Source organism: Peromyscus maniculatus, chromosome 7 (assembly GCF_049852395.1).
Source record: "Peromyscus maniculatus bairdii isolate BWxNUB_F1_BW_parent chromosome 7, HU_Pman_BW_mat_3.1, whole genome shotgun sequence".
Lineage (NCBI taxonomy): Eukaryota > Metazoa > Chordata > Mammalia > Rodentia > Cricetidae > Peromyscus > Peromyscus maniculatus.
This window is the reverse complement of record NC_134858.1, coordinates 107,000,778-107,022,680: the sequence shown is the minus strand read 5'-3', so window position 1 is coordinate 107,022,680 and position 21,903 is coordinate 107,000,778. Positions and strand designations below refer to the sequence as shown.

The window sequence follows — 21,903 nt, the reverse complement described above, 5'->3', positions numbered from 1 at the left end:
AAGCAAGTTCGGATCTCACTAGAAACCTCTGTGGGTCTCCACAGGAGGGCAAGTGCACACCAGAGGCCAGTGAGAGTTCTGGGGAGGCTCACCAGTGTGTGCAGACACCTTCCTAGGGGGTCCTTCTCCAGTCTGCCCCAGGACACTCAGCCATACATGGTACAGTGTTGCTGGCTCCAGTCCATCCAGGTTGTAGCTGTTAGACTCAGGTCTCAAGATTAGGGACTGTTCCTGGCCACCTAAGACAAGTATGAGAGTAAAGACCAGGACTATGAGGAGGATGGAGTCTAAGAGTGGTAGATGCACCCACCTGACTCCCACCAACCACACCGACCATTGCTGATCAGTTTCACCCTCCTGGTGGACCTTCCTGACTCATCTTTATCCTGTCCTCTTCATTGACCCTACCAGATGCATGCCCTCAAGGCTGATTAGTCCCACCCACCTCGTTGACTAGGCCCTTGCTGGCTGTGGTCCTGCAGACCTGCACCCTGCTCCGTCCACCAACACTGATGACTCCGCCAACTGGCCCTCTCCCTTCTGGTCCCAATCTATTGGTCCCACTAGGGCACCTCTCACCTTCAGGTTGCCAACGCAGACGGTAGCCCAGTGCTCCGGGTACCCGCTCCCAATGCAGCCTCAAGGAGTGTTCCCCACGCTGCACTACTTGAAGAGTCTCCAGAGATGTCGGAGCCTCGGGCGCTTCAGGAAAAGCACAACCATCAGGGAAGCTTTGCCCCATAGGCCGCACCAATCCCAAGGGCTACATTTTCCCCCCAAGACTTTACCCACACAGGTTCACTCTAAATCCTTGATCCCTTCTCCAATCCCGGCACAAAGTCCAGCCTCATAAGCCCCATCCCTTGGACGGAAGCCCCAATCCGAGACTCCAGCCCCAAATGCCCCTACGTGTGGTGACGACAATGGAGACCGGTGCACCCTCGCGGTCCCCAACAAGCGCTGTCACCCTCACTGAGTAGCTGACCCCGCCTTCGAGACCTCGGATCTCTGCAGAGTCCTTGTTTCCAGGGAGTATCTGGTGTCTCGTAGGGCCACCTGGGCGGGCCAGTGAAGAGTAAGGGTTAGGGGAGATAACCAGAGAGGGCAGTTATAGCCGGGAAGGACAAGGACGGGGCCACGGAGCCATACCTTCACTCCGTCCCCACGCCAGTCTATAGGCTGTGGCTCCCGGGACCCCTACCCAAGTGACCCGTAGAACATCACTGGAAGCGTTAAGGATCTGCAGTTTTGACACACTGCCCACGGGCTCGGGGGCTAGGGACAAAGGCAAGGTGAAAGTCAGGGGCCACTGGTACCCAGCAGGGACAGGAGTGGCAGGCAGACGTGGGTGATGGAGGCTAGGCGAGGGTGGTGCAGCCGGGTCAGCGGAGGGAAGGTTAAGAGTGCCAAGGTCAGCGTTTCAAAGCGGGAAGCGTGGCATGGCGGAGGTCACCACCACGGGTAGACACTCAGTCACCCTGAGTGGTTCAGCCCGGACAGGAAAGTCACTGAGCAGCAATGGAGTGGGCAGTCAGAAATACACAGCAGGGTGGGTCAGCCAATGAGGCGTGAGAACAGCTGGCCAGGGTCCACTCACCAGTCCTCACAACCACAGAGGCAGGGGCCCCATCCACACCAGCTACATGGGTTCTCACACGCACGGTATACTCCGTGTCTGGCGCCAGCCCATCGATTTCAGCCACTGTGGCTTCCCCAGAAACCAACTGAGATTTCTCTGGACCTGGGATCGGGGATAGAGGTAACACCAGGACTTGCCAGGCTACCAGTGCTCCACTTGGACCCCCAAAAGATTCTCCATCCTCCATTCTACTCAGAACTGCCTCTCAGGCCCCCCTTAAATCCCTGCGTCCTACCGTGGCCTGAGTGCCAGGAAACCCTGTATCCTGTGGCCCCAGGAACCCCGGTCCAGGCAATGCTGATAGACGAGCTGCCGGCCTGAGTCAGGTGGACTCTCCTCACCGGGCCCAGGGGATCTGGAGAGGGAGACAGTGAGGAGTCCGGTAAAGTAGGCAGGAGGTCTGATGGGAGAAGAGGGGGAGCTATCTGGTAAGGGGAGGCTGTGAGTGTTTAAAGAGGCAGGAATCTCACAAAGGAGGCAGTGGAGGTTTTGACAAAAGGCGCCCTAGGAAGGCCGAGCAGGCAGTCTGCGCCATCTGAAAGACAAGGTCTGAGAGAGGAGTCTGTGGAAGCTTTCGGAGTCAGGGAGGGCAAAGGACAAGTGAAGTCTAAGGAGAGTTGGTCCAGGAAAAGAGGAGGAGGAGGAAGAGGAAGAGGAGGAGGAGGAAGAGGAAGAGGAGGAGGAGGAGGAGGAGGGAGAGGAGGAGGAAGTGGTGGGTTCTGAGGGACGGGCAGCAGGAACAGGAACAAAGGCAGTGGGAGCTGGGGTGAGCTACAGGTGAACATGAAGAAGGATGGAGGAGGAACGGGGATGGAATGGCACTCTCAGGGCAGAAGCGGTGGAAATGTGAGCGATAAAAAGGGCCATAGAAGTCTGAAGAGACACTGGAGGTAAAGAACCAAGGGACTGGGTCAGGCTCTGACCAGTTCGAGCCACGATGACCGCAGGGGGGCCCTCCTCTCTCCCTCGAAGTGCTGACACAGCCACGTGATAAGACGTTCCAGGCTGCAGCCCCAGGATGTCGGTGGCAGTAGAGTCCGGGGTCACTGTCTGGCTGGACTCTGGACCTAGGAGCAGAGAGAAATGATGGCCTGGTTTCTGGCTATTCTTCATCCTCCACACTCTGATCCCTTCTCTCAGCAATCCACACACTGCTCACTGACCACTGCCCGTCCTCCAGCTAATCCGAAATCCACTGGCTCCAGGGACGGGTCCCCAGGCCACTCTGATTCTTGTGGCATCTGATGCCACAACCCGCAGTCCTGGAACAGTAAGCTGGGTTTCTGGATCTGGGGATTAAAGACAAGGGTGAAGAGTCAAGATGAGGATAGGAGCAAGTCAATCACCATTCCCTGTAAGTCTCCCAAGGTGCTCACCTCTGCGGATGGTGAGGACGCTGGCGTCACCCTCGTGAGTGCCCACTCGGGCAGACACCCGCACTGTGTAGCCAATCCCAGCTCGAACATCATCTAAGTCAAAGGCTGTCTGACTCCCAGGAAGCAACAGGGTCCGCTCAACCCCTGAGAGAAGGCAGATCGGGCAGGCAGGGGTCAGTACCACACAGGAATATAGAACAGCAGTCCGTGATGGGCAAGGATGCAAGACCAAGAGTCTCATGGGAGATGGAAAGTTGGATGGTGAGGGGCAGTGAGAGATGAAAACAAAGATAAAAGGATGTGGGTTAAAGGGACCAGTCCTGGAGACGACACAGGATAACTGGGGTCACTGTGGGGACACTGGATATTGGGGTCAGGGGACAGAGACATGGGATATAGTATGAGGAGAGTCCGAGACAGTGGGACAAGTTGACAAGCCGCTGATAGACGTTGACATGGGATGACAGAGGTGAGTGCTGGATGAAGTCATGACATGAGAGATTAGTCTTAGAGGACTCTTAGTGGGGAGGCAGTGGGAATGGCAGGGATTTGGGGGGACATGGAAGTCTGAGACACTCTAGGCAAAGAATCGAGAGACTGTGACAGATTCTGTCCAGTTCGAGCCACAACTGGCTTGACCACAGGGGGGCCCTCTTCTCCCACTTGAGAAGGACCGCAGAAGGGAGGGTCACCGAGCTTGTGGCAGAGAAGGATGAGCCATGGCAGGGGTGTGGGTGGAGTGGAGACAGACAGCTGCAGAGACAAGAGACGGGCTGGGGTAGAGGAGAGGAGAGGCAGACCCTGCGGCAGTTCTGGGGTTGACCGTTCTCAGGGTGTAGATGGGCAAAGAGGGGTCTGTAGGAACCCAGCAGGGGCAGTGTGAGGGTGCTGCAGGCTGGGTCTCTGGTATGAGGGGACTTTTCCCGCTGCTTCGGCCTTACCCTGGGTGCTACGCACGGTGACGCGGTACTCAGTGGCCCTGGGGACGGGGTTCCAAGACACTCGCACGCGCTGCCCCGGCAGTTCTACGGCTTGTAAATTCATCACCTCACTGGCCAGCCGCTCTGGCCCTGTGCGAGAGGAGACCGTAAGGCTGACTGGAGTCGCTAGACTCTGCACTCACCTAGACCCGCAGGGTCCTTACCAGTAGGAACCACGGTTGCAGGAGTGGCCACCTCCCGGCCCTCCAGCAGAGTGTAGAGCGTGAGGCGATACTCAGTGCCGGGCTGCAACCCATCCAACTGGTGGCGGGTCACATCAGAGGGCAGCACCACTTTCTGTAGTGGTTCCAAGCCTGCAAGATGGCGGGGTCGGCTTAGCTGAAGCCAAGCCCCAAACCCTGCCCGCCCAGCTCTCCGCTTGTACTGACCACCCTCACGACGCCACTCCAACCGGTAGCCACGGGCCTCCGGCACCAACTTCCAGGACAGGAGGATGGATGTGGGGCTCAGGATGACAGCGTTCAGGGTCTGCTCAACCGAGGGATCTGCTCAGGGCACATGGGTATCAGTGGCCTCTGCACCCTGCCCTGCCTGCCCAGCCCAGCCTGAAGAAAGGACCCGGACTTCTCACCAGTGCGGGCAGTCAGAGAAGTGGGAGGCCCCACGCTGCGGCCAAATAGGGCGCTCACGGTCACCTCGTAGTCTGTGCCAGGCTCCAAGTGATATAAAAACGCTGACCCCTGTCCAGGGCTCATGTCCTGCTGCTGTGTCACCCCACCTGTATTGGGGCCACAGAGGGTTCAATGGGCATTACCGATGCAGGACGCTATCATTTTTTCAGACCACGCCCCTCACTTACCACGGAGGTCCCGCCATGCTACACGGTAACCAGTGGCACCTGGCACTCTCCTCCAGGCCACCAGGAGGCTGTGGGACGTGATGTTCTGGATGCTCAGCTCCAGCCCTTCCTCGGCAGCTGGGGAAGGCCCCACCAGGGATTAGTAAAGCCATAAGTAGGAAGGGGTTTGGGGGTCTGGGTGCTTAGGAGAATGGGGTCAGAGGTTGACAGAATTGCTCACTGGTCCGAGCTGTCCCACTCACGGCCTCCCCGATGCTGTTGGCGTAGAGGGCAACCACAGTCACTTGGTATTCAGTTTGTGGCCGGAGACCTTGTAGTCGCATGCTGGTCTCACCGGCTGGGACGTTCACCTGCCCAGGGCCAGAGATCATCTCATATTGTCTGGTCAATACCTAGCAGCCGCCAGTCACTGCCGACAAGCCTTACCTCCTGTCGCTCACTTGGCAGTGGCTGTCCCAGCCCTGTCAGAGGGGTGTACTGAACCTTGTAGCCGGTCACAGGGCCACTAGCCGCTGTCCACTGTATTCGCAAGGATTGACTACTTGGCTCGGACAGCACCAGGTCCCGGGGCCCAGATGAAGTGCCATCCGCTGTGAATGGGGTTGGGGGCAGTATCAGGTCATCAGGAAAGAGGGTGGGGGTGAGGAGTACGTAAGTCAGCACTCCTAGGCTGGGGTTGGGATGGGGACCCTGGGCCAGGGTCCCCAGAGTGGGCAGGAACTTACGAGGCAGAGTCACAGGGACACCACCAGCAGTTGTACACACCCTCCGGGAAATGAGGGGCAATAGGGTCCTCAAGATGCTGAAGTCATTGACGAAGAAGAAGAAGTCACTGGTTGGCTGTGACGCAATCCGCTTCAGCTCCTCGGGGTCAGCATTCTTGATTCCTGAAGGGATGCCCAAACAGAGCTCAGTTACATGTTCTCCGACTGGTCCCCACTCCAACTGACCTCTCGCCTCAGCTGGGTTCTCACCCACGGCAAAGAGCTTCACTCCCTGCCCCTTGAGTTTCTGGGCAGCTGTGTCCACTAAGTCTTGGGACTTCCCATCTGTGATCAGGATGCAGACCTGGGATAGACGACAAGACCAGTCAGGGATGCTTTGGACATTTTTTTGGGGGTCACATTTGGAGGCATGGTAAGTTTAGGGAACACCTTGGGGATGCCAGGTCGTGTTAGGTGGGGCAAGAAGACGTGGTCAGCAACATGGTGGAGAGCGGCCCCTGTACGGGTGTTTCCACCCTTGTAGCTGAGTTCCCGGATGGCACGGATGGTGTCACCTCCAGAGCCGAGTGCATCCAGACCAAATTCTGTTCTGAGGGGGAAAACGGGGTAGCAAAAGAGAAGGATCATGATTTCTTCCAGCTCTGGCCCCTGGGATGAGACGTCTTGAAAGCGCCCTTGGTTCTGAGATCCCAGCCCCTCTGCCACCGAAGCGTCTACATTAGCAGATCCCTCGGGTGCTGCTCAGCAGAGCAATGTTGCTGGACCTCAGCAGACCCTGAACTCTTGGGGTTCCCAGCCTAGAGGGGACAGGATATCTGGTTAGATAATCACAAGGGAAAGGTCCCCGTTGTAGGACAGTGGACACTAGCCAGACAGAAAGCCTCTCTGGTGAGCAGAGAGCTGAAGGGGTCAGAGAACCCCAACATGGAGACTCTGACCTGGATTCCCCATCTCTATCCAGATCAGAAAACAGTCATCCTGTCCATCCCCACCCCCGCCCCTCCAGGAAACTGCTTGGAAGTGTTTTAGGACAGGAACACTCTTCCGAGTTATCCCTACCTCTCTCCAGGGGAGGTCTTGGCTCTGGGCTCCCGGAAGCCCTTTTCTAGACTCTCTCCTATCTGAGGAAGGGGTCTTGGAACCCACGGTCCTGGCCCCAAGCCGGCTACTCACTGTGGGTCATCACTGTACTGCACTGTGGCAAATCGGACACCCTGCGCACTGGCTGCCCCTGAGAAAGGCAGTACCAGCCCCTCCAGGAATCCACGCACTTCGCGGAAGTTGCTGCGGCCAATGGATGAAGAGCCATCGAGTAAGAACACGATGTCAGCGGCGTAAAGGCGCGTGCAGGTCACTGAAGCAGGGAGGAGAGATCATGACCTTTCCTAGGACTCCAGCCACCCTCCTCTGGGCACTGAAGTCCCCTGGGACTCGGGGACTGGATGGACAACAGGCCTCATCTGCCTATGCAAACAGCCCAGGTAGGCGGGTGCCTGCTAGCCTTGGAGGAAGCCGCAGCGGGGCTCAGAGTAGAGCTTCTCAGGGAGGGCTGAAGCACCGTGGAGGAGGAGGTTGCAAGCAGGGGTGTAGCTCTGGGGCTGAAATCAGCTTCGGAGGGACTGTTGCCGCGTGGAAAAGGGCAGGGGATTCAGCATGCATCTAGGGAGCTAGAATTTGGGTGCCAACGGGCTAGGAGGCAATTTGGGGAGCCCAGACTGGAATTCGGGGAGCCTGGGAAGAGTTAGAGGCATCCATGAAGAGTTTGGAGGAATCCTCGAGGGGAAAGTGTCAGGGATAAAGTTTGAGTGGATGCATGCGTGACAGGGTACAGAGCCCCGGAAGGTGCCCACCTCTATCTCTGGGCTGGGCCCACACTCCGGGCGCCCCCACCAGGATCTCGGCAGCGCAGAGCGCAGCGACCAGGAGCCGCAGCCTCATCCTGGGTGACAGAAACCGTCAGGCAGGAACCTCACCTCTGTTCCTTGTCTCCTGAGCCTTTGGCGGGTGGAAACCCAGTCGCCCCCCCCCCCGCCCCCCAAGACTTAATCTTGCCTGCCCGTCAGCCTGCTCCCGCCGCAGCCGCAGCCAGTCCCAATCCCGCCGGCAAAGAGGAGAAAAGTCCCCGATCCCAGGAGGCGGAGCAGCAGGCGGGAACCAGGCGGCCCGCCCTCACTCCCCTCCCCAGAGGTCGCTTCCCCCACCCCACTTCTACCGGATTTAAGATATGACGCACTTAAGTGCAAGGCCCTCTCCCATGGCTTCTGGGAATCATCCAGGTTTTTTGACAGACGCTGTGAGAGCACCCCAATCTCACTTAGGGTTATAGGTCTTGGCTGCTTTTTAGTCAGGGTGACCAATGAAGTCATTGCTGCTCTCTGAAATGTGGACAGGTCCCTGCAGACCATAGTGGTAGTAGCCCGATGGTCGGGCATATTGCAGCTGGAGCTGACTCACCTCCAATCCGTGGGGGTGCCCAGACAAAGCCTCAGGCTATAGGTCCTGACACACGCAGATCATGTGAATCAGCCTTGCTTCTGTCTAGCAGACCTCCTGTCCTCCACCCTAACCTCTATGACAGGCAGAGCAGCCCCCAGCAAAGGAGAGCCTCTGGGACTATCTTAGGGACCCCAGATCGCTTTGGGCTGACTCTAAGCAATACACCCCTGCTTTAGAAGAGAGAACCTGCGTCATGCTTATTCATATTGTCCATCCCAGTGCCCTTCACTCTCTATGTCATGATCCAGTTCTAGACAGATGCCATCCAGCTGTGTTTGCAGGGAGGGAGGGCTGTCCATATGTGGAGGGATGGACCACCCATGGTGACAGCTCAGCTCTCAGGAATCCACCTAATGCCCATGTTCCCACTAGCAGGGCCTGTCCGTGATTCAGGCCAGGTTCCCCCATTTACTTGCCTTCATTCTGGCTTATAGGAATCCCCTCCTTCAATATACTCTTGTGAACTTTTTACTCAATCCCGACTAGGCCTGGGGCCACCCTATGACCGTTTCCTTTCCTCATTGCCTCAAAGTATCTAACTTTTCCCTTCCTAATTGAGGCCCTCTCAATCCTTCCCTGTAGACAGTCATTCCCAATCCTAGGTCAAGCCCAGCTTCTTAAGGTCTTTGGTTACACACATATGTTTACTAGGTGGGTGGCATCAAGACAGAGAGACATGCCTAAGAAAACTAGCCCCCATTTGGGCCATTTCTTTGTTTAGCCAGTCCTGAATGGTTCAGCACAAGCCAGCAAGTGTCTCTTCATTCACCACTGCTGCTGGACAGCTTCCAGGGTGCTTGGCCCTGCAACCTTGCTCCATTCAGATCCAGGTTAAGTGGGGAGATGGGGATGGATGGAAGTTCTGTTGTTTCTCCTGGGTCTGGCCAGGCCTGAGTTTTCTAGCATGGGCAAACCTCAGGGTACAGAAGACCATCCACTCCTATTTCCATTGTCAGGAAAGCTGGAGCTTCTGTTATCACTGAAGACGCCCACTCCCCAACTATCCCAGGACAGCCTTTACAGGTCCCAGAAACGGTTTCCAACGTCAGGGTCTCTCCTCAGCAGGGCCTCCCAACCCTAAAAGGTATGCTCCAGATGAGGGCAGTAGAGAACCAGGCCTGTTCTCAAAGAGGCAACCCCCGCCCTTTAGACCATTGTCTCCTCTGGCACAGCCAAGGGTGGGTGAGAGCAGGAGATAGATGGCATGTACAGTATGAACACACATGTATGTGGGCCTGACCTTTGGAGAACACAGGAGGCCCACCTTAGCATCAAGGCAAACCTCACTAGATCTGAAGTGCCCCTCAACTAAAGGCTCAGTGTGGGGTCAAAGGAGGCTACCGAGAAGGCAGAAGGCTGGGGACGACTAGGTCTATAGCAAGAACAGGGCTGTGGCCCTCTAGGGCCTTTGGCTGAGCATCCTGGCAGGCTTGCAGCTCTAGGACAGTACTGGAGACCTGTACTACCTGCAGCTCTTCCATCCTGTGAACTTTTCCCTCTCGTGCTTCCCTGGACATTTTCTTCTCTGGTTTATCATGTTTCTCAAGATGGCACCATGTCTCTAACCAGGGCCTACATCCCACTGTACCCCCAATACCTCAACATTCCTCCCAAAGTTGGGCAGGTGTCGTCTCCCAGGACTACTGGGAACACTGCCCTGCTTGTACCTCCACATCTCACGTTACCTCTCCCTATGGCCCTGATCATAACCAGGCTCACCTGGATGGCCACAGAAACGTGGCCCAAATCCCCATGCTAACTCACAGCTCTTGCCAAGTTACTTTTCTTCACAATCACCTGTGGACACCTGCCTGACATGTTTCTAGAGGAAAGATGAAACGCCCTGGCTCAGAATGCAAGGTGCCCAGAAACTCCAGCAGCTCCCCCTCATGTCCTGCATGTCTGTAGCCTTTGGGGTCAGACATTAGCTTGAGACATCAAATCTCATTCCATGAGCACAACAGACATGGCCCTCGTTCCTGGCCCTGGGTGCTCTGAATCCATACACAGCCAGGGCTGGGCCCATCTAAGTTGTGTGCTACCCAACTGTTCCCTTCCAGATGGTCACACAGGATGACCTGAGAGAATGGCACCGGACAGTCTACGAGTCAAGGCTTTTCTGGCTACATTAAGCAGAGGGTGCTGGGGAGACTTGGAATGGCCCCTCTGGACAAACTGCACCAGAACCCTGCTCACATTCACAGCAGCCAAGTTCAGAGGCTCAGGCCTTTGCTCCAACCTTTCCTATAGGCCTCCTTAGGGATTTACAGAAGCCTGGGGAGTGCAGGAGGAGAGCTCAAAGGGGTAGCAGAGAGATAAAGCATTTGAGCTTTATTAGGTGAGGGTTAGGTCCTGGCTGCCTCTAGAAAATGGGGAGGGGACCTCTAGGCCAACAGCTCAGGACTTGCCTAGGACAGACCTAGAAGAGGGAGGGGGCTTGGGCCCCACTGAGCTCAGGGCTATTCTTGGAGCCTGAGTCAGCGGCAAATAGAGGCAAAGGATTCCTGCCTTGCCTGTCCAGACAGCAGTTAGAAACCAAATCAGAACACTGTGCCCCGGGCTATCCTCTCTATAACCCACAGAACACACTCTGAAGCGGCTTCCTCTGGGACACTAGTGGCCCCTCCTAGTCCATCCCAGCAAAGAACAGAGGCCACCAGAGGGTGGCTCTGTACAGTGTCTTCAGGAGGAGTTTCTCACATAAGCTCCCAGTTTCCACACTGGGACCTCAATAGGGTACAGGCTGGGCTGTAGTTTCCCTAACTCCCACATCCCACTCCTGCAACAAGCTGGCTAAGGAATGTCCCCCATGCAGCTGAGTGGAAACATCTGGGCGAACTCCCTCAAGCATCAAAGGCTTCCGGCCTCTGCACTGCAGCCTCCACACTTGCCCCTGGCTAAGGACACATGAGACAAGGGGAAGACAGGCAGGACTCAGGATGTGGAACACGAGGAAGTCTTTGCTCCCCCGTGGACTCCACGCCAATACTGAAGAAAGAACGACACAGATCTCAATAGGACTTTATTGGTGGTAATTGGCTGCCAACGTCTGAGCAGCAGGATGGTATGTTTGTGGCAGAGGACCCGGGTCCCTGGCCCCACCCTCTTGCCTGCCAGCAGACTTCCTGCCTAGAAGCGCAGCCAGAACATGCCGCTACGGATCCGGTTGTAGTCTGGGAGCTGCTCAATGGGGCCTGTGGGGATAGGGTGGGGAGTCAGGGTGGGGTGCCTGGCCTGCACAGGGACACCTGGCCCTGTGCCACACCCAGCTCAGAGTGGCTGCCCAGAGCAGCACAAGACAGGCTTTGAGGGAAAGAGGGAAGAGCACATTCCCCAGGGCGCTGAGCCTGTCCTCTCATGCTCTGGCCGGGCAGCCCCACCCCACATGCAGGGTACCTGTTACCTGGTGGGCTGGGGGTGGGTGGGGTATTAATGGAAGTAGCTTGGCAAGGAGTCAGGGAACTGTTGGGACAGGCTTTCTGAAAAAGAACTCCCTGGCACCAGGTTACTGGAGAGAACCTCAACTTCCTTCTCAAAGTATAAGCTGGGCATGGGGGACCGGAGCAGGAGGGGAGCCAAGACAACAGCCTGAGGAAACGGCAAGAGAGGTCTTCTAGACTACTCACCAAATCCAGCCACTGCTGGACACTGGTCATAAAAGTACTTGGAGCAAACCTCACGCAGCATACTGGCATCCACTTTCTGTACAGGGAAGCAGAGAGAACACTGAACATTTTCTTGAGTCAACCCACACTTCCTACTTGTCCTTTGGAGCTGTTCCTGTGTCCAAAGGGTGAATGTGCAGGGTTCTCCCTGCCTGGTCCACAGCCGTCAGGACCCTCTGACTACTCCCACCCCACTGTTATCAAGTGGCAGCTGCCTTGATAACAGAGACGCTCCCATCTCCGCAGAGGTCCATCAGCCTAAGGCTCCAGATCCCCTTCCAGGGGTCCAATTACCGCAATCCGGCTCTCCCACTCGGCCAGAGGGATGCGGCGGCCGTAGGTCAGGAGGCTGCGACCAATGTCTTCACACACAGGGGTGGTGCCTTCAAGGGAAAGGGAAAAGCTTAGAGGTCTGCCCAGTCCACTTTTGGACCCACAAATGCCTCTAGGACCGTGCTCTGACCCCACTTCCGTAACAACCTGCCACAACCACAGTGGTGGGCTACCTCCACTGCACCTGAAGCTCCAATCTGCATGGGGTGGCAGGGGAGGTATGGCTTTAAAGTCGTCTTTCCCCACCTCTCTCCTTTTCTTGTTTCCTTTGGAGACAAGGTCTTGCTATGGCCCTTTGCTGGCAGGCCAGGCTGGCTTCTAACTCAAAAGATCTGCCTGCCTCTGCCTCCAGAGTGCAGATAAAGGCATGGGCAGCCTTGCCCAGCACTGCTTTTCTTTTTTAAAAAAATTATTTAAGCCGGGCGGTGGTGGCGCAAGCCTTTAATCCCAGCACTTGGGAGGCAGAGGCAGGCGGATCTCTGTGAGTTCAAGGCCAGCCTGGGCTACCAAGTGAGTCCCAGGAAAGGCGCAAAGCTACACAGAGAAACTCTGTCTCGAAAAACAAAACAAAAAAACAAACAAACAAAAAAATTATATATTTAATATATGAGTGCTCTATCTGCCTGGACAACTTTATGCCAGAAGAGGGCATCAGATCCCACTATAGATGATTTTGAGACACCATGTAGTTGCTGGGAATTGAACTCAGGTCCTCTGGAATAACAGCCAGTGCTCTGAACCACTGAGCCATCTCTCCAGTCCAGTATTTTTTTTTTTTTTAAGATTTATTTATTATGTGTTCTGCCTGTACATATCCCCACAGGCCAGAAGAGGGCACCAGATCTCATTACAGATGGTTGTGAGCCACCATGTGGTTGCTGGGAACTGAACTCAGGACCTCTGGAAGAGCAAGCAGTGCTCTTAACCTCTGAGCCATCTCTCCAGCCCAGTATTTTTGTTTTTAAAGACAGAGTCTCATGTACTACAGTCTGGCCCTGAACTCACTGTGTAGCTAAGGGTAACCATGACCTCTTGTTCTTCCTGGCTTATCTCCTAAATGCTGGGATTATAAGTGTGAAACACCACACACGGCCAAGGTTCTCCTTTCTAAACCTGGCCACACTACAGCCTGAGTCACTGATCACTACTGGGATCTACTGTACACACCCCTCACTACAGGGACGAGGACTCACCATCCAGATGAGACACCAAGGCGTTCCTGAGGATATTTTTGCCCCGAATCACCTCACTCTCTGTAGCACTGGTACACAGGCGCATCCTAAGTCGGGTGGGGAGGGGAGTGGGTTTGAAGTGATGTTCACTCGGGGAGGCCGTGTGCTGTGGTCTCTTAGCCTCCTACTATCCCGGCCAAACACCCCTGGCTCACACAGAAGCAATACTGAGCTGACACTCACCACTGGCCTTGCAGGAAGAACACCATATCATCAATGCTCATGCCATCACAGACAAAGTGTGCGCCCAGCAGCCCAGTCTCAGAGTAGGAGATGTTGAAGGTCTGGAAACTCTGGCAAAGCTTGTTAGCCACAGCAGTAGAAGCCAGTGGGCTGGACAGGTGCTGCCAAAGGCAAGGGTCATAAGCACCCCTTTTTTCTGTGGCCCCCAGCCTCCACTCCTCCCTGAAGGCAGGTGCCAGGCCTGTTCCTAGTACTCACCATTCCACCACCGTACGTGCAGTCATAGTGGCCAATGATGGCATTGGCCACCTGGAGGGCCACATTGTCCGGGTTGGCCCAGCCAGGTCCCTCTACTGCAATGGCCACGTGGGCTAAAGGCAGGGCGTCATCACGATGGCGGATCTGAAACAACACATATCAAGGCTGACAGGAAACTAGACCTCCTGAGTAAACAGAAAGGATGGGAAATGCTGGACCCTTGCCAATTCCTCGAGAATCTGACATCATGAAGACAACCATGGATCCTCCCAGAGATCCCCAGCTCAGAGCACCAACCCTGCCACCAGGCAGCACACCTCACTGCCAGTGAAGCGACACGAAGTTGCACCAGGTACGGCATCCTCTTCATACACTCGAGAGACGCTGCTGAAGTGCTTCTGGGCCAGGTCTAGCAGCTGCTGGTGCTCCACTCCTGTGGGGAACAGAGTGGTGCTAGCAATTGTCCAGAGTCCAAACACAGGTAAGAGGAATCAGACAAGAGCAGGACTTCTATGTTCTGAATCAGTGAAAACATGTCATCAGAACACGATGAGGGAAGAGGATGCTCCCTAGGCAGACCCTGTCTCAAAGGCAAGATAGGAGTGCAGGACTAGACAGCCCGTGGTCCTAGCCACACTGAACTTAAAAACAGACTTGGAAGGTGCGGACTCTGGAGATGGCTCAGCAGTTAAGAGCTCTTGTTCTTGCAGATCAGGGGTTGTTCCTAAGACCTACAATTGTGGTTTATAACCATCTAAAACTGTTCCAGATCTGATGCCCTCTGTAAACACCAGGCACACGTGGTATGTAGACATACAGGAAAACAAAACAGCCATACACATTAAATCTTTTTAATTTATTTATTTTTATTTTATGTGTATTGGTGCTTTGCCTGTATGTGTGTCTGTGTGAAGATGTCCCACCTTGGAGTTATAGACAGTTGTGAGCTGCCATGTGGGTGCTGGGAATTGAACCCAGGTTCTCTGGAAAAACAGCCAGTGATCGTAACCACTGAGCCATCTCTCCAGCCCCCACATTAAATCTTTGAAAAACTATTATTAAAAAATGGCAGATGGGAGGATATTGAGTTCTCAGAGCTCTTGCCTAGCATGCACAATGCCTTAGGTTCAATCCCAGTACTATAAATAAAAGTGGGCTGGAGAGATGGCTCAGAGGTTAAGAGTACTTCCTGCTCTTCCAGAGGATCTGGGTTCAGTTCCCAGCACCAATGTCAGACAGTTCACAACTGCCTGTAACTCGCTCCAGGGGATCTAACAGCCTCTTCTGGCCTCCATGAGCACCCACATGCTTGTGGCATACTTACAGTCTCTCTCTCTCACACACACACACACACACACACACACACACACACACACACACACACACACACACACAAAGTAAATAAATAAATCTCTGAAGTAGCTCACCAAGTAAAAGGCACCTATTTACCAAGTCTGATGGCTGGGTTTGCTCCTTGAGATCCACACTGGTCCTGTCACACTGTCCCTAGTTAACCTGCCCTACTCTGACCCCATTCAGCAGCAGAGTAAGCGCTAAAGTAATACCAGGTCAGGGCGGGCCCTACCTTTCCCCTTCCTCAGGTCCCCTAACTGACAACTGCCACCTTCCGAAATTTGTTCCAATGACATGTGCTCCCCACCAGCCTCTAACTCTAAGCTCCCATTAAAACCTCTGCTGTAATTCTGTGCCTCCCTTTTAAGGGGGCCCCAGTCGCCATCCAATCTACATGACCACAGTGCCACTGTCAGTGGTTCTCAATGGCATGGCTTCCATTGGCCCACAAACGCTACTGTAGGACTAGGTGAGGCTAAGAGAGGTGGGAGGCATGGGCAGGGCCGGCAGCCAAACCGAGGCACGTACTAGGAGTGGCCCTGTACGGCCAGTTCCAGTGGCAGCAGCAACGGGATCCGAGCCCACCTCAAAGCACAGAAGGGTCACATACTTCAGTGACAGGACAGGAACAGAGTTCCCAGCGTCCTCTGTGGTCAGAACCAGAGATGCAGGCACTGATAGGCAAGGTTTGGGCCGCCTGCCCAGGGCTTCAGCAAACCATCACTCACCCCCAGCTGCAGCCAGTACCATTCGAGGAGCCTTGTAATGCCTGCTGAGGTAATCAGTCAAGTCTGCTCGAGACAGCCTCCTGGAAGACATGCAGCCGAGTCACACAAAATGGAGCTGAGAGGAGGAATGGTGTCCCTCAAGAGCAGACTTTAACACGCCCCTCTCAATCTACTCTGTCACCAACCCCTTCAGGACCCATAGGGCAGCATGGTGAGGAAAGTGGGCGCTAACCCTGGGCTCTGAAGGGGCGGGCACCAGTTTCCTGCTGCTGTACACTCCTCCTGGCACACTCCCAACCCAGGACAAAGTGGCACACAAAAGGGACACCTACGTGTTCCCTCCCCCAGACTGTCAGGGCATCCTAAACAGAGTCCAAGACTCAAGTGAAGACTCCAGAGTCAACAGGGTCACAGGACAGATGGGAATACAAAAACAAACAATACAGGCCGCTAGACAACCTAAACGGCATGTGGCTGATGGGGACATGCACTATTTCAATCTCAGGCAGCTCTCTCTCACCTGACGTTCTCACTGGGCCCCTCCACAGCCTGGCCCAGAGGTGTGCCCTGGAATGCTGTGGCATGCAGGTAATCAAAGATCACATTCTGCATAGACGCATCATTTTCCTGCATCTCCTGCAGGATCACATCTCGTTCCTTCTCGATCTGGGAGTCTTCCAGACTGCAGTTCTGCACAATATCTGCCAGGAGCTCCACAACTGGACACAGAAAGAAAGGATGTGTTAACCGGGCATGGCGGTGCACACCCTAATTTCAGCATTTGAGAGACCATAAGAGGATTACCAAGAGTTCAAGGACACCCAGGCTACACAGTTCAAAGCCAACTTGGACTACCTAATGGGAAGTTATATCAAAGAACTTAGATGGACTCAGTGAGTAAGGGCATTTGGCACCAAACATGGTGACCTGAGTGTGGGTACCAGAACCCACATGATGGAAAGAGAACTGATTCCTGTTAAGCTTCCTCTGACCAAGCATACACCAACACACACATAAAATTAAAAAAAGAAAAAAAAATGTTAAAGAATTACATTTCCCACCACTGTACACTCATCTTAGTTGCCTTTCAACAAGGAGACAGTCTCACAGGTGAGTCCAATTCCGGGGACAGCCTGGGAACTCTTGGGAGCCTGACTTCTGCAGCCCCGAGACCTAGCCTTCTGTGCTCACACCTTCCTCCAGGTGTTACCTTTTGGCAGGTCCTTGGACAGCGCCTTGATGAGGTAAGCAGTGTGCTCCCGAGTGCTGTAGGCATTAAGATGAGCACCCATACTCTCTACCTCCTTCTCTAAGGCATTGCCAGGCCGATTCTTTGTTCCCTGGAATGAGACACCAAGAGGACCAATCAGGGGGCTGAAGCAATGGCTCAGAAGTTGAGAGCATTGGCTGCTCTTGCAGAGGATGCAGATTCGATTCCCAGCACCCATATGCACTCACTACCATCCACAACCACATTTCCAAGACATGCGATAGGCAAATACATGGGTATACATTAAAAAAAAAAAATCCAAACCAGGAGCCAGAGTACAGGAACCTGCCTTCAGAGGTTGAAATCCCAGCACATCCCTCCCTCAACAGTCTTTATTCATTATATTAGGTAGGCCCTCAGCTGAGCAGACAGCATCATGGGCCAAAGGACGGAGACAGTCGGGGACAGCTCAGCATGGCTGCAGCACGTGTTATCTAATAATCAGAGTCCCGTAACAGCCTAAGCTCTCTGCTCGACTGTGGATATAATGTGATTAGCTCCTCCAAGTCCCTGCCGCTATACTTCCCTGTTATGATGGGCTGCAATCTGGAAGGGGGCCTCAGGCAGGGACTCATCTGGTAAACACTCAGAACAAAACTAAGCCCATACGGCTCCTTCCAGAAAGCATAACCAGCGATTATGCCCCAAAGTTCCCCAATCAGGAGACTTATTTTTTGGATTATGGTCTTTGAGGGGACATGGACTTCACTAGACTTACCTTGAAAGCCAGATGCTCCAGAAAGTAACCTGCCCCATTGTTCTTCTCAGTCTCATAGCGGCTGCCAACATCAATCCACACTCCTACCTGGACAAGAAACCACCAAGAAAAGGAACCAACAAATCAGTCCAGTTCCCAGTCACAGATGCCAGAGTAACTAACTGGGCACAGGCTCACAAGGTCCTCACGGCAGCAATGTGGAGAGGTGCTCCACTGGGACCCCTACAGTCAGGGAGAGGCAGGCGAGCCCACAGCACAGGGAAAGGTCCAAATGACTAACCACACCGTCTCATCTCGGCTCCCTGAACACAGGTTTCCTCATGGTTATCGAAGACACCGGGAGCATTTTCGGTGTTTATTTTTGGTGTTTGAGGCACTGTCATGGTTTGAAGCCTAATCTGGCCTTGAACTCACAGAAACTCCTCCCAACCCCCACCCCCTGCCTTATTCTCTCAACTGTGCCCATTTACCTGGCCCCACAACTACAATTTTTAGTTAAATTTTCTTCTATGCATGAAGCCCATCATTTGCAGACCATAGTCTATTTTCTATATTCTAAGAATCATATGCAAGTTAGGTATGATGTCACACACCTGTAATCCCAGCACTCTGGAAGGCAGAAGCAGGATTATGAGTTCAAGGCTAGCCTGTGCAACACAGCAAGACCCTGTCTTAAAAAAGAACAAAACAGTATCCCTTGCCTTTGTTCTGACGGTTTTATTCTTTCTACTTGGCATGTCCTCATTTTAAAATGGTACCGAAACGGTGGCACATGCTTTTAATCCTAGCAGAGGTAGGTTTGAGGCCAGCCTGGTCTACACAGTGAGACCCTGTATCAAAAACAAAGAGAAGGTAACTTTCTTAGTGAGACCCTCCACTGGCTCAGTGACTTCTCAGCATGGAGTTTACCATGTTGCTATGCTGGTCCTGATCTCCTGGGTTACAACAATCCTCATCTTCCAACCTCTCAATATCTGGGACTATAAGCACATGCCACTGTGTCTGGCCTCATTAAGACTTCATCCTACTTCAGTAGTGGGAATCAAACACAAAGCCTCATGAATGCTTAGCAACTACTTTACCACTGACATCTTCAGACCTCAAAGAAGTTGTATGTGTGTGTGTGGGGGGGGGGGGTTAAATGATTTTTAATGATTTTATTTTTATTTGATGTGAATTGGTGTTTGCCTGCATGTATGTCTGGGTGAAGTGTTGGATCCCCTGGAGCTAGAGTTACAGACAGTTGTGAGCCACCTGAAGTGGGTGCTGGTAACAGAACTTGAGTCTTCTGCAGGAACAGTACAAGCTTTAACCACTGAGCTGTCTCTCCAGCCACCCTCCCACCCTGCCCCAGTATAACAATCTCAATATTCCTTTCAATTTTTGTTTAATTTAATTTTATTTTTTTGAGACAGGGTTTCTCCGTGTAGTTTTGGTGCCTGTCCTGGATCTCGCTCTGTAGACCAGGCTGGCCTCCAACTCAGAGAGAACCGCCTCAGCTCTGCCTCCCGAGTGCTAGGATCAAAGGCTCCTTTTGATTTTTAAGACAGGGTTTTCGCAGGGCGTGATGGTGCATGTCTTTAATCCCAGCACTCAGGAGGTAAAGGCAGGTGGATCTCTGTGAGTTTGGGGCCAGCCTGGTCTACAGAGTAAGTTCCAGGATAGGCTCCAAAGCTACACAGAAAAACCCTATCGGGGAGTGAGTGTGGGGGGATTTTCACTATGTACCCATGGCTGGATTTGAACTCAGAGATCCGCCTGCTTCTACCTACCGAGCGTGAATCTTATATTCTTTTTATGTTTTTTGTTTTTTTGAGAGAGGGTGTCATATAGCTCAGACTGGCCTTGAATTTCTTCTGTAGTTCAGACAGCCTTGAATTCCCACTCCTCCTGTCCCCACCTCCCAAGTATTGGGATTACTGGGATGCAAGAATCATAAAGTCTCCCAGTGTGCTATGACATACTACTTACCCACATGACCGAGTCTTTTATTGTTTGTTCACTGCTGCCTGAAGTTTTGCATATGCTTTGCAAACGATGTTGATACTCAGACTAACGTGTAGTATAATTTTAGATAAACATGCATTTTACTTCCCGTGTGGACGCATGCGCTCCTGCGTGTAGGTGCAGGGCCTGTGTGTACATGGGGACAGAGGTAGATACTGTCATATCTGTCAAAACTGGAGCTGCAGGCATCCAAAGGACTCCCAGCTTGTTATCTGGGCGCTAGGATATGCACCCCTGTTCTCGTGGTCACACAGCCAACAACTTTAACCCCGGAGCCATCTCTCTAGCCCCAAACATTCACCTTAAGTCTACCATCTTAGATGACGATCCACAGCAGCCTTTGATTTTTAACTGGCACCATACTTTCTTTGGAACTCCTCACAATCACAGTATCTTAAAGTCTGTGGAACACAGCATGATTTACTAAGCTTTCTTGGAGTCTGTTTATATAGGTTCCTTGTAGCAAGGAGGTTGCCTACCACCGTGTCCTGTGTTTGGTGACAATTCATATCACAGACATTATTTTTGTCCCTGGAAAACTGAATCAGCCAGCAAAAACATATAGCCCGAGCCAGGCAGTTGGCAGAGGTAGGTGGATCTCCAAATTTGAGGCCAGCCTGGTCTACAGAGTGAGTTCCAGGACAGCCAGGGCTACACAGAAAAACCAGACAGGAAAAAAAAATTTTTTTAAAAATATGTGTATGTGGCATGGTGAGATGGTGTGGAGGTTAAGAGCACTGGCTGCTCTTCCACAGGACCCAGGTTCAATTCCCAGCACCCACATGGTAACTCTCAACCACCTGTTAACTCCAGTACCAGGGGACCTGAAGTCTCTTTGGGCCTCGCTGGGCATCATGCACACACGGTACACATACATACATGTGGGTAAACCACTCATACACATAAAAGAAAAATAAGCCTACACACACTAGTCTCCACCCAAACTCAGTATTGGTGTTAGACCCAAATCGCTACCTTGGGGATCCAAATTCAGGTCCTCACTTTACCCCCTGGGCCATCTTCCCAACCCTTCAGAGGCACTTCTGGAAGTGCTTTCCTGGTCTAGCCTACAGATTATATAGCCTAGCTCACCTAAAGTCTCTGAAACCTCATTTTTCTCTTCATTGTAAGACAATCATCACTTCTCTCTTGCCGTTGAAACAAAAAGCTGGAAAAGAACTGGGCCCCGGCCTTGGCAAGCATCGTGATGCTGGCCGGAGGGCTGCCAGCAGGAAGTGAGGGCAGGGCTGAAGTCAGGTAGAGGATCACACCCGGCAGGAGGCCAGTCTCCACCCAAAACACAGACACGAGGAGCCCAAGGTCACAGCCCACCCCGGGAACCACGGCGGGCGGGCGGCCTGGGGGCGCGGGCGGCACTCACCGTGCAGGTGGGATGGGAGGACTGCTCCGAGGCCACACGCAGCCCGTTGTCCAGCACGCTGACCTGGGTCTCCGGCACGTTCTGGAGGGCCTGGGCGAAGGTGGCGGCGCCCCGCAAGGCAGGGGGCCTCAGCAGGGCCGGCTGCAGGAAGAAGACGGGCCCTGTAGGAACCGCTCTCCCAGCCCCAGACAGCGGGATTCCGGCTCTCCCGCCCAAGCCAGCCAAGCGTCCCCTCCCCGCCCTCCGCCGTGACCTTCCCACGGCCCCGACCCCGTGACCTCCCCGCTCCGGCCCGCCACGGCTGACAGCCGGCTCCCCATCGGCGTGCGGAAGCCCTGAGCCCCTGAGCAGGCCAGCGTCCCCGCCGCCACCTCACCGTGCGGCGGGTGCGGAGCAGCACTCGCGTCCCGGAGCAGGCAGCCCGGCAGACTGCGGACGCCGCCATCTTCTAGTCCCCCGTCGGCGTCAAGTCGCGGCACGCATGCGCAGAACCGAGAAGGCGGAGTCTGAGGCGGAGACGCAGGCGCTGTAGGGAATGCTTGGGCCTCTGTCGCCCCCTGGCGGGCACCAGGTCCATTCGCACGAATTAATGCTTGCTTTTCCTTTGGTCCAGGAGCCGCTCAGAGTCCCTCCCACCTGACTGTCCATCAACCTGCCGCGGGCCCTCCGGCCGTCCGGGTCATCGCCTTCTTCCACCTGATGGGGGCGCTGTGCACGGTTTCTTTTCAAATGCGGATGC

At 54.0% G+C, this 21,903-nt stretch overlaps 2 protein-coding genes across 2 annotated transcripts in view; both read right to left on the bottom strand.

Annotated features, from left to right (window-relative positions):
- The window catches only part of Col7a1 (collagen type VII alpha 1 chain), a 33,496-nt gene extending 25,813 nt beyond the window's left edge, over positions 1 to 7,683 (bottom strand). The window contains exons 1-22 of the mRNA XM_076577073.1: positions 7,593 to 7,683; positions 7,391 to 7,479; positions 6,714 to 6,894; positions 5,970 to 6,129; positions 5,790 to 5,883; positions 5,541 to 5,702; positions 5,242 to 5,405; positions 5,036 to 5,165; positions 4,816 to 4,932; positions 4,588 to 4,734; positions 4,385 to 4,501; positions 4,160 to 4,309; positions 3,957 to 4,085; positions 3,016 to 3,159; positions 2,803 to 2,928; positions 2,563 to 2,706; positions 1,875 to 1,994; positions 1,598 to 1,741; positions 1,150 to 1,275; positions 910 to 1,056; positions 580 to 702; positions 93 to 239 (exon numbers count right to left, since the gene is read on the bottom strand). Of these exons, the coding sequence (XP_076433188.1) occupies positions 93 to 239; positions 580 to 702; positions 910 to 1,056; positions 1,150 to 1,275; positions 1,598 to 1,741; positions 1,875 to 1,994; positions 2,563 to 2,706; positions 2,803 to 2,928; positions 3,016 to 3,159; positions 3,957 to 4,085; positions 4,160 to 4,309; positions 4,385 to 4,501; positions 4,588 to 4,734; positions 4,816 to 4,932; positions 5,036 to 5,165; positions 5,242 to 5,405; positions 5,541 to 5,702; positions 5,790 to 5,883; positions 5,970 to 6,129; positions 6,714 to 6,894; positions 7,391 to 7,478 (2,860 nt within the window). The 5' untranslated portion in view covers position 7,479; positions 7,593 to 7,683. The remainder of the gene's footprint in view (positions 1 to 92; positions 240 to 579; positions 703 to 909; positions 1,057 to 1,149; positions 1,276 to 1,597; positions 1,742 to 1,874; positions 1,995 to 2,562; positions 2,707 to 2,802; positions 2,929 to 3,015; positions 3,160 to 3,956; positions 4,086 to 4,159; positions 4,310 to 4,384; positions 4,502 to 4,587; positions 4,735 to 4,815; positions 4,933 to 5,035; positions 5,166 to 5,241; positions 5,406 to 5,540; positions 5,703 to 5,789; positions 5,884 to 5,969; positions 6,130 to 6,713; positions 6,895 to 7,390; positions 7,480 to 7,592) is intronic.
- A 3,362-nt stretch (positions 7,684 to 11,045) lies between these two features.
- Positions 11,046 to 21,694, bottom strand: Uqcrc1 (ubiquinol-cytochrome c reductase core protein 1). Its single transcript, XM_006978291.4, has 13 exons — positions 21,541 to 21,694; positions 21,165 to 21,305; positions 17,777 to 17,863; positions 16,999 to 17,128; positions 16,309 to 16,507; positions 15,789 to 15,868; positions 14,025 to 14,140; positions 13,708 to 13,851; positions 13,450 to 13,610; positions 13,228 to 13,313; positions 11,996 to 12,084; positions 11,663 to 11,738; positions 11,046 to 11,230 (listed from the first exon to the last, which is right to left on the bottom strand). Exons 1-13 carry the CDS (start codon positions 21,607 to 21,609, stop codon positions 11,166 to 11,168), a joined length of 1,443 nt encoding a protein of 480 aa, XP_006978353.2. The 5' UTR covers positions 21,610 to 21,694; the 3' UTR covers positions 11,046 to 11,165.
- Between the last annotated feature and the right edge of the window lie 209 nt (positions 21,695 to 21,903).

Bases quoted from the DNA above. Each gene is read 5' to 3' on its own strand.
- Uqcrc1 (XM_006978291.4), bottom strand. From the start codon at position 21,609: ATGGCGGCGTCCGCAGTCTGCCGGGCTGCCTGCTCCGGGACGCGAGTG. The intron at 11,739-11,995 runs GTAATTGGACCC...TTCCCTGTACAG, and splicing joins AGTGGGAGAGCCGGATTGCG to AAAGTGGATGCCAGTATGCT. The intron at 11,231-11,662 runs GTGAGTAGTCTA...CTATCCCCACAG, and splicing joins TCCAGCAGTGGCTGGATTTG to GCCCCATTGAGCAGCTCCCA.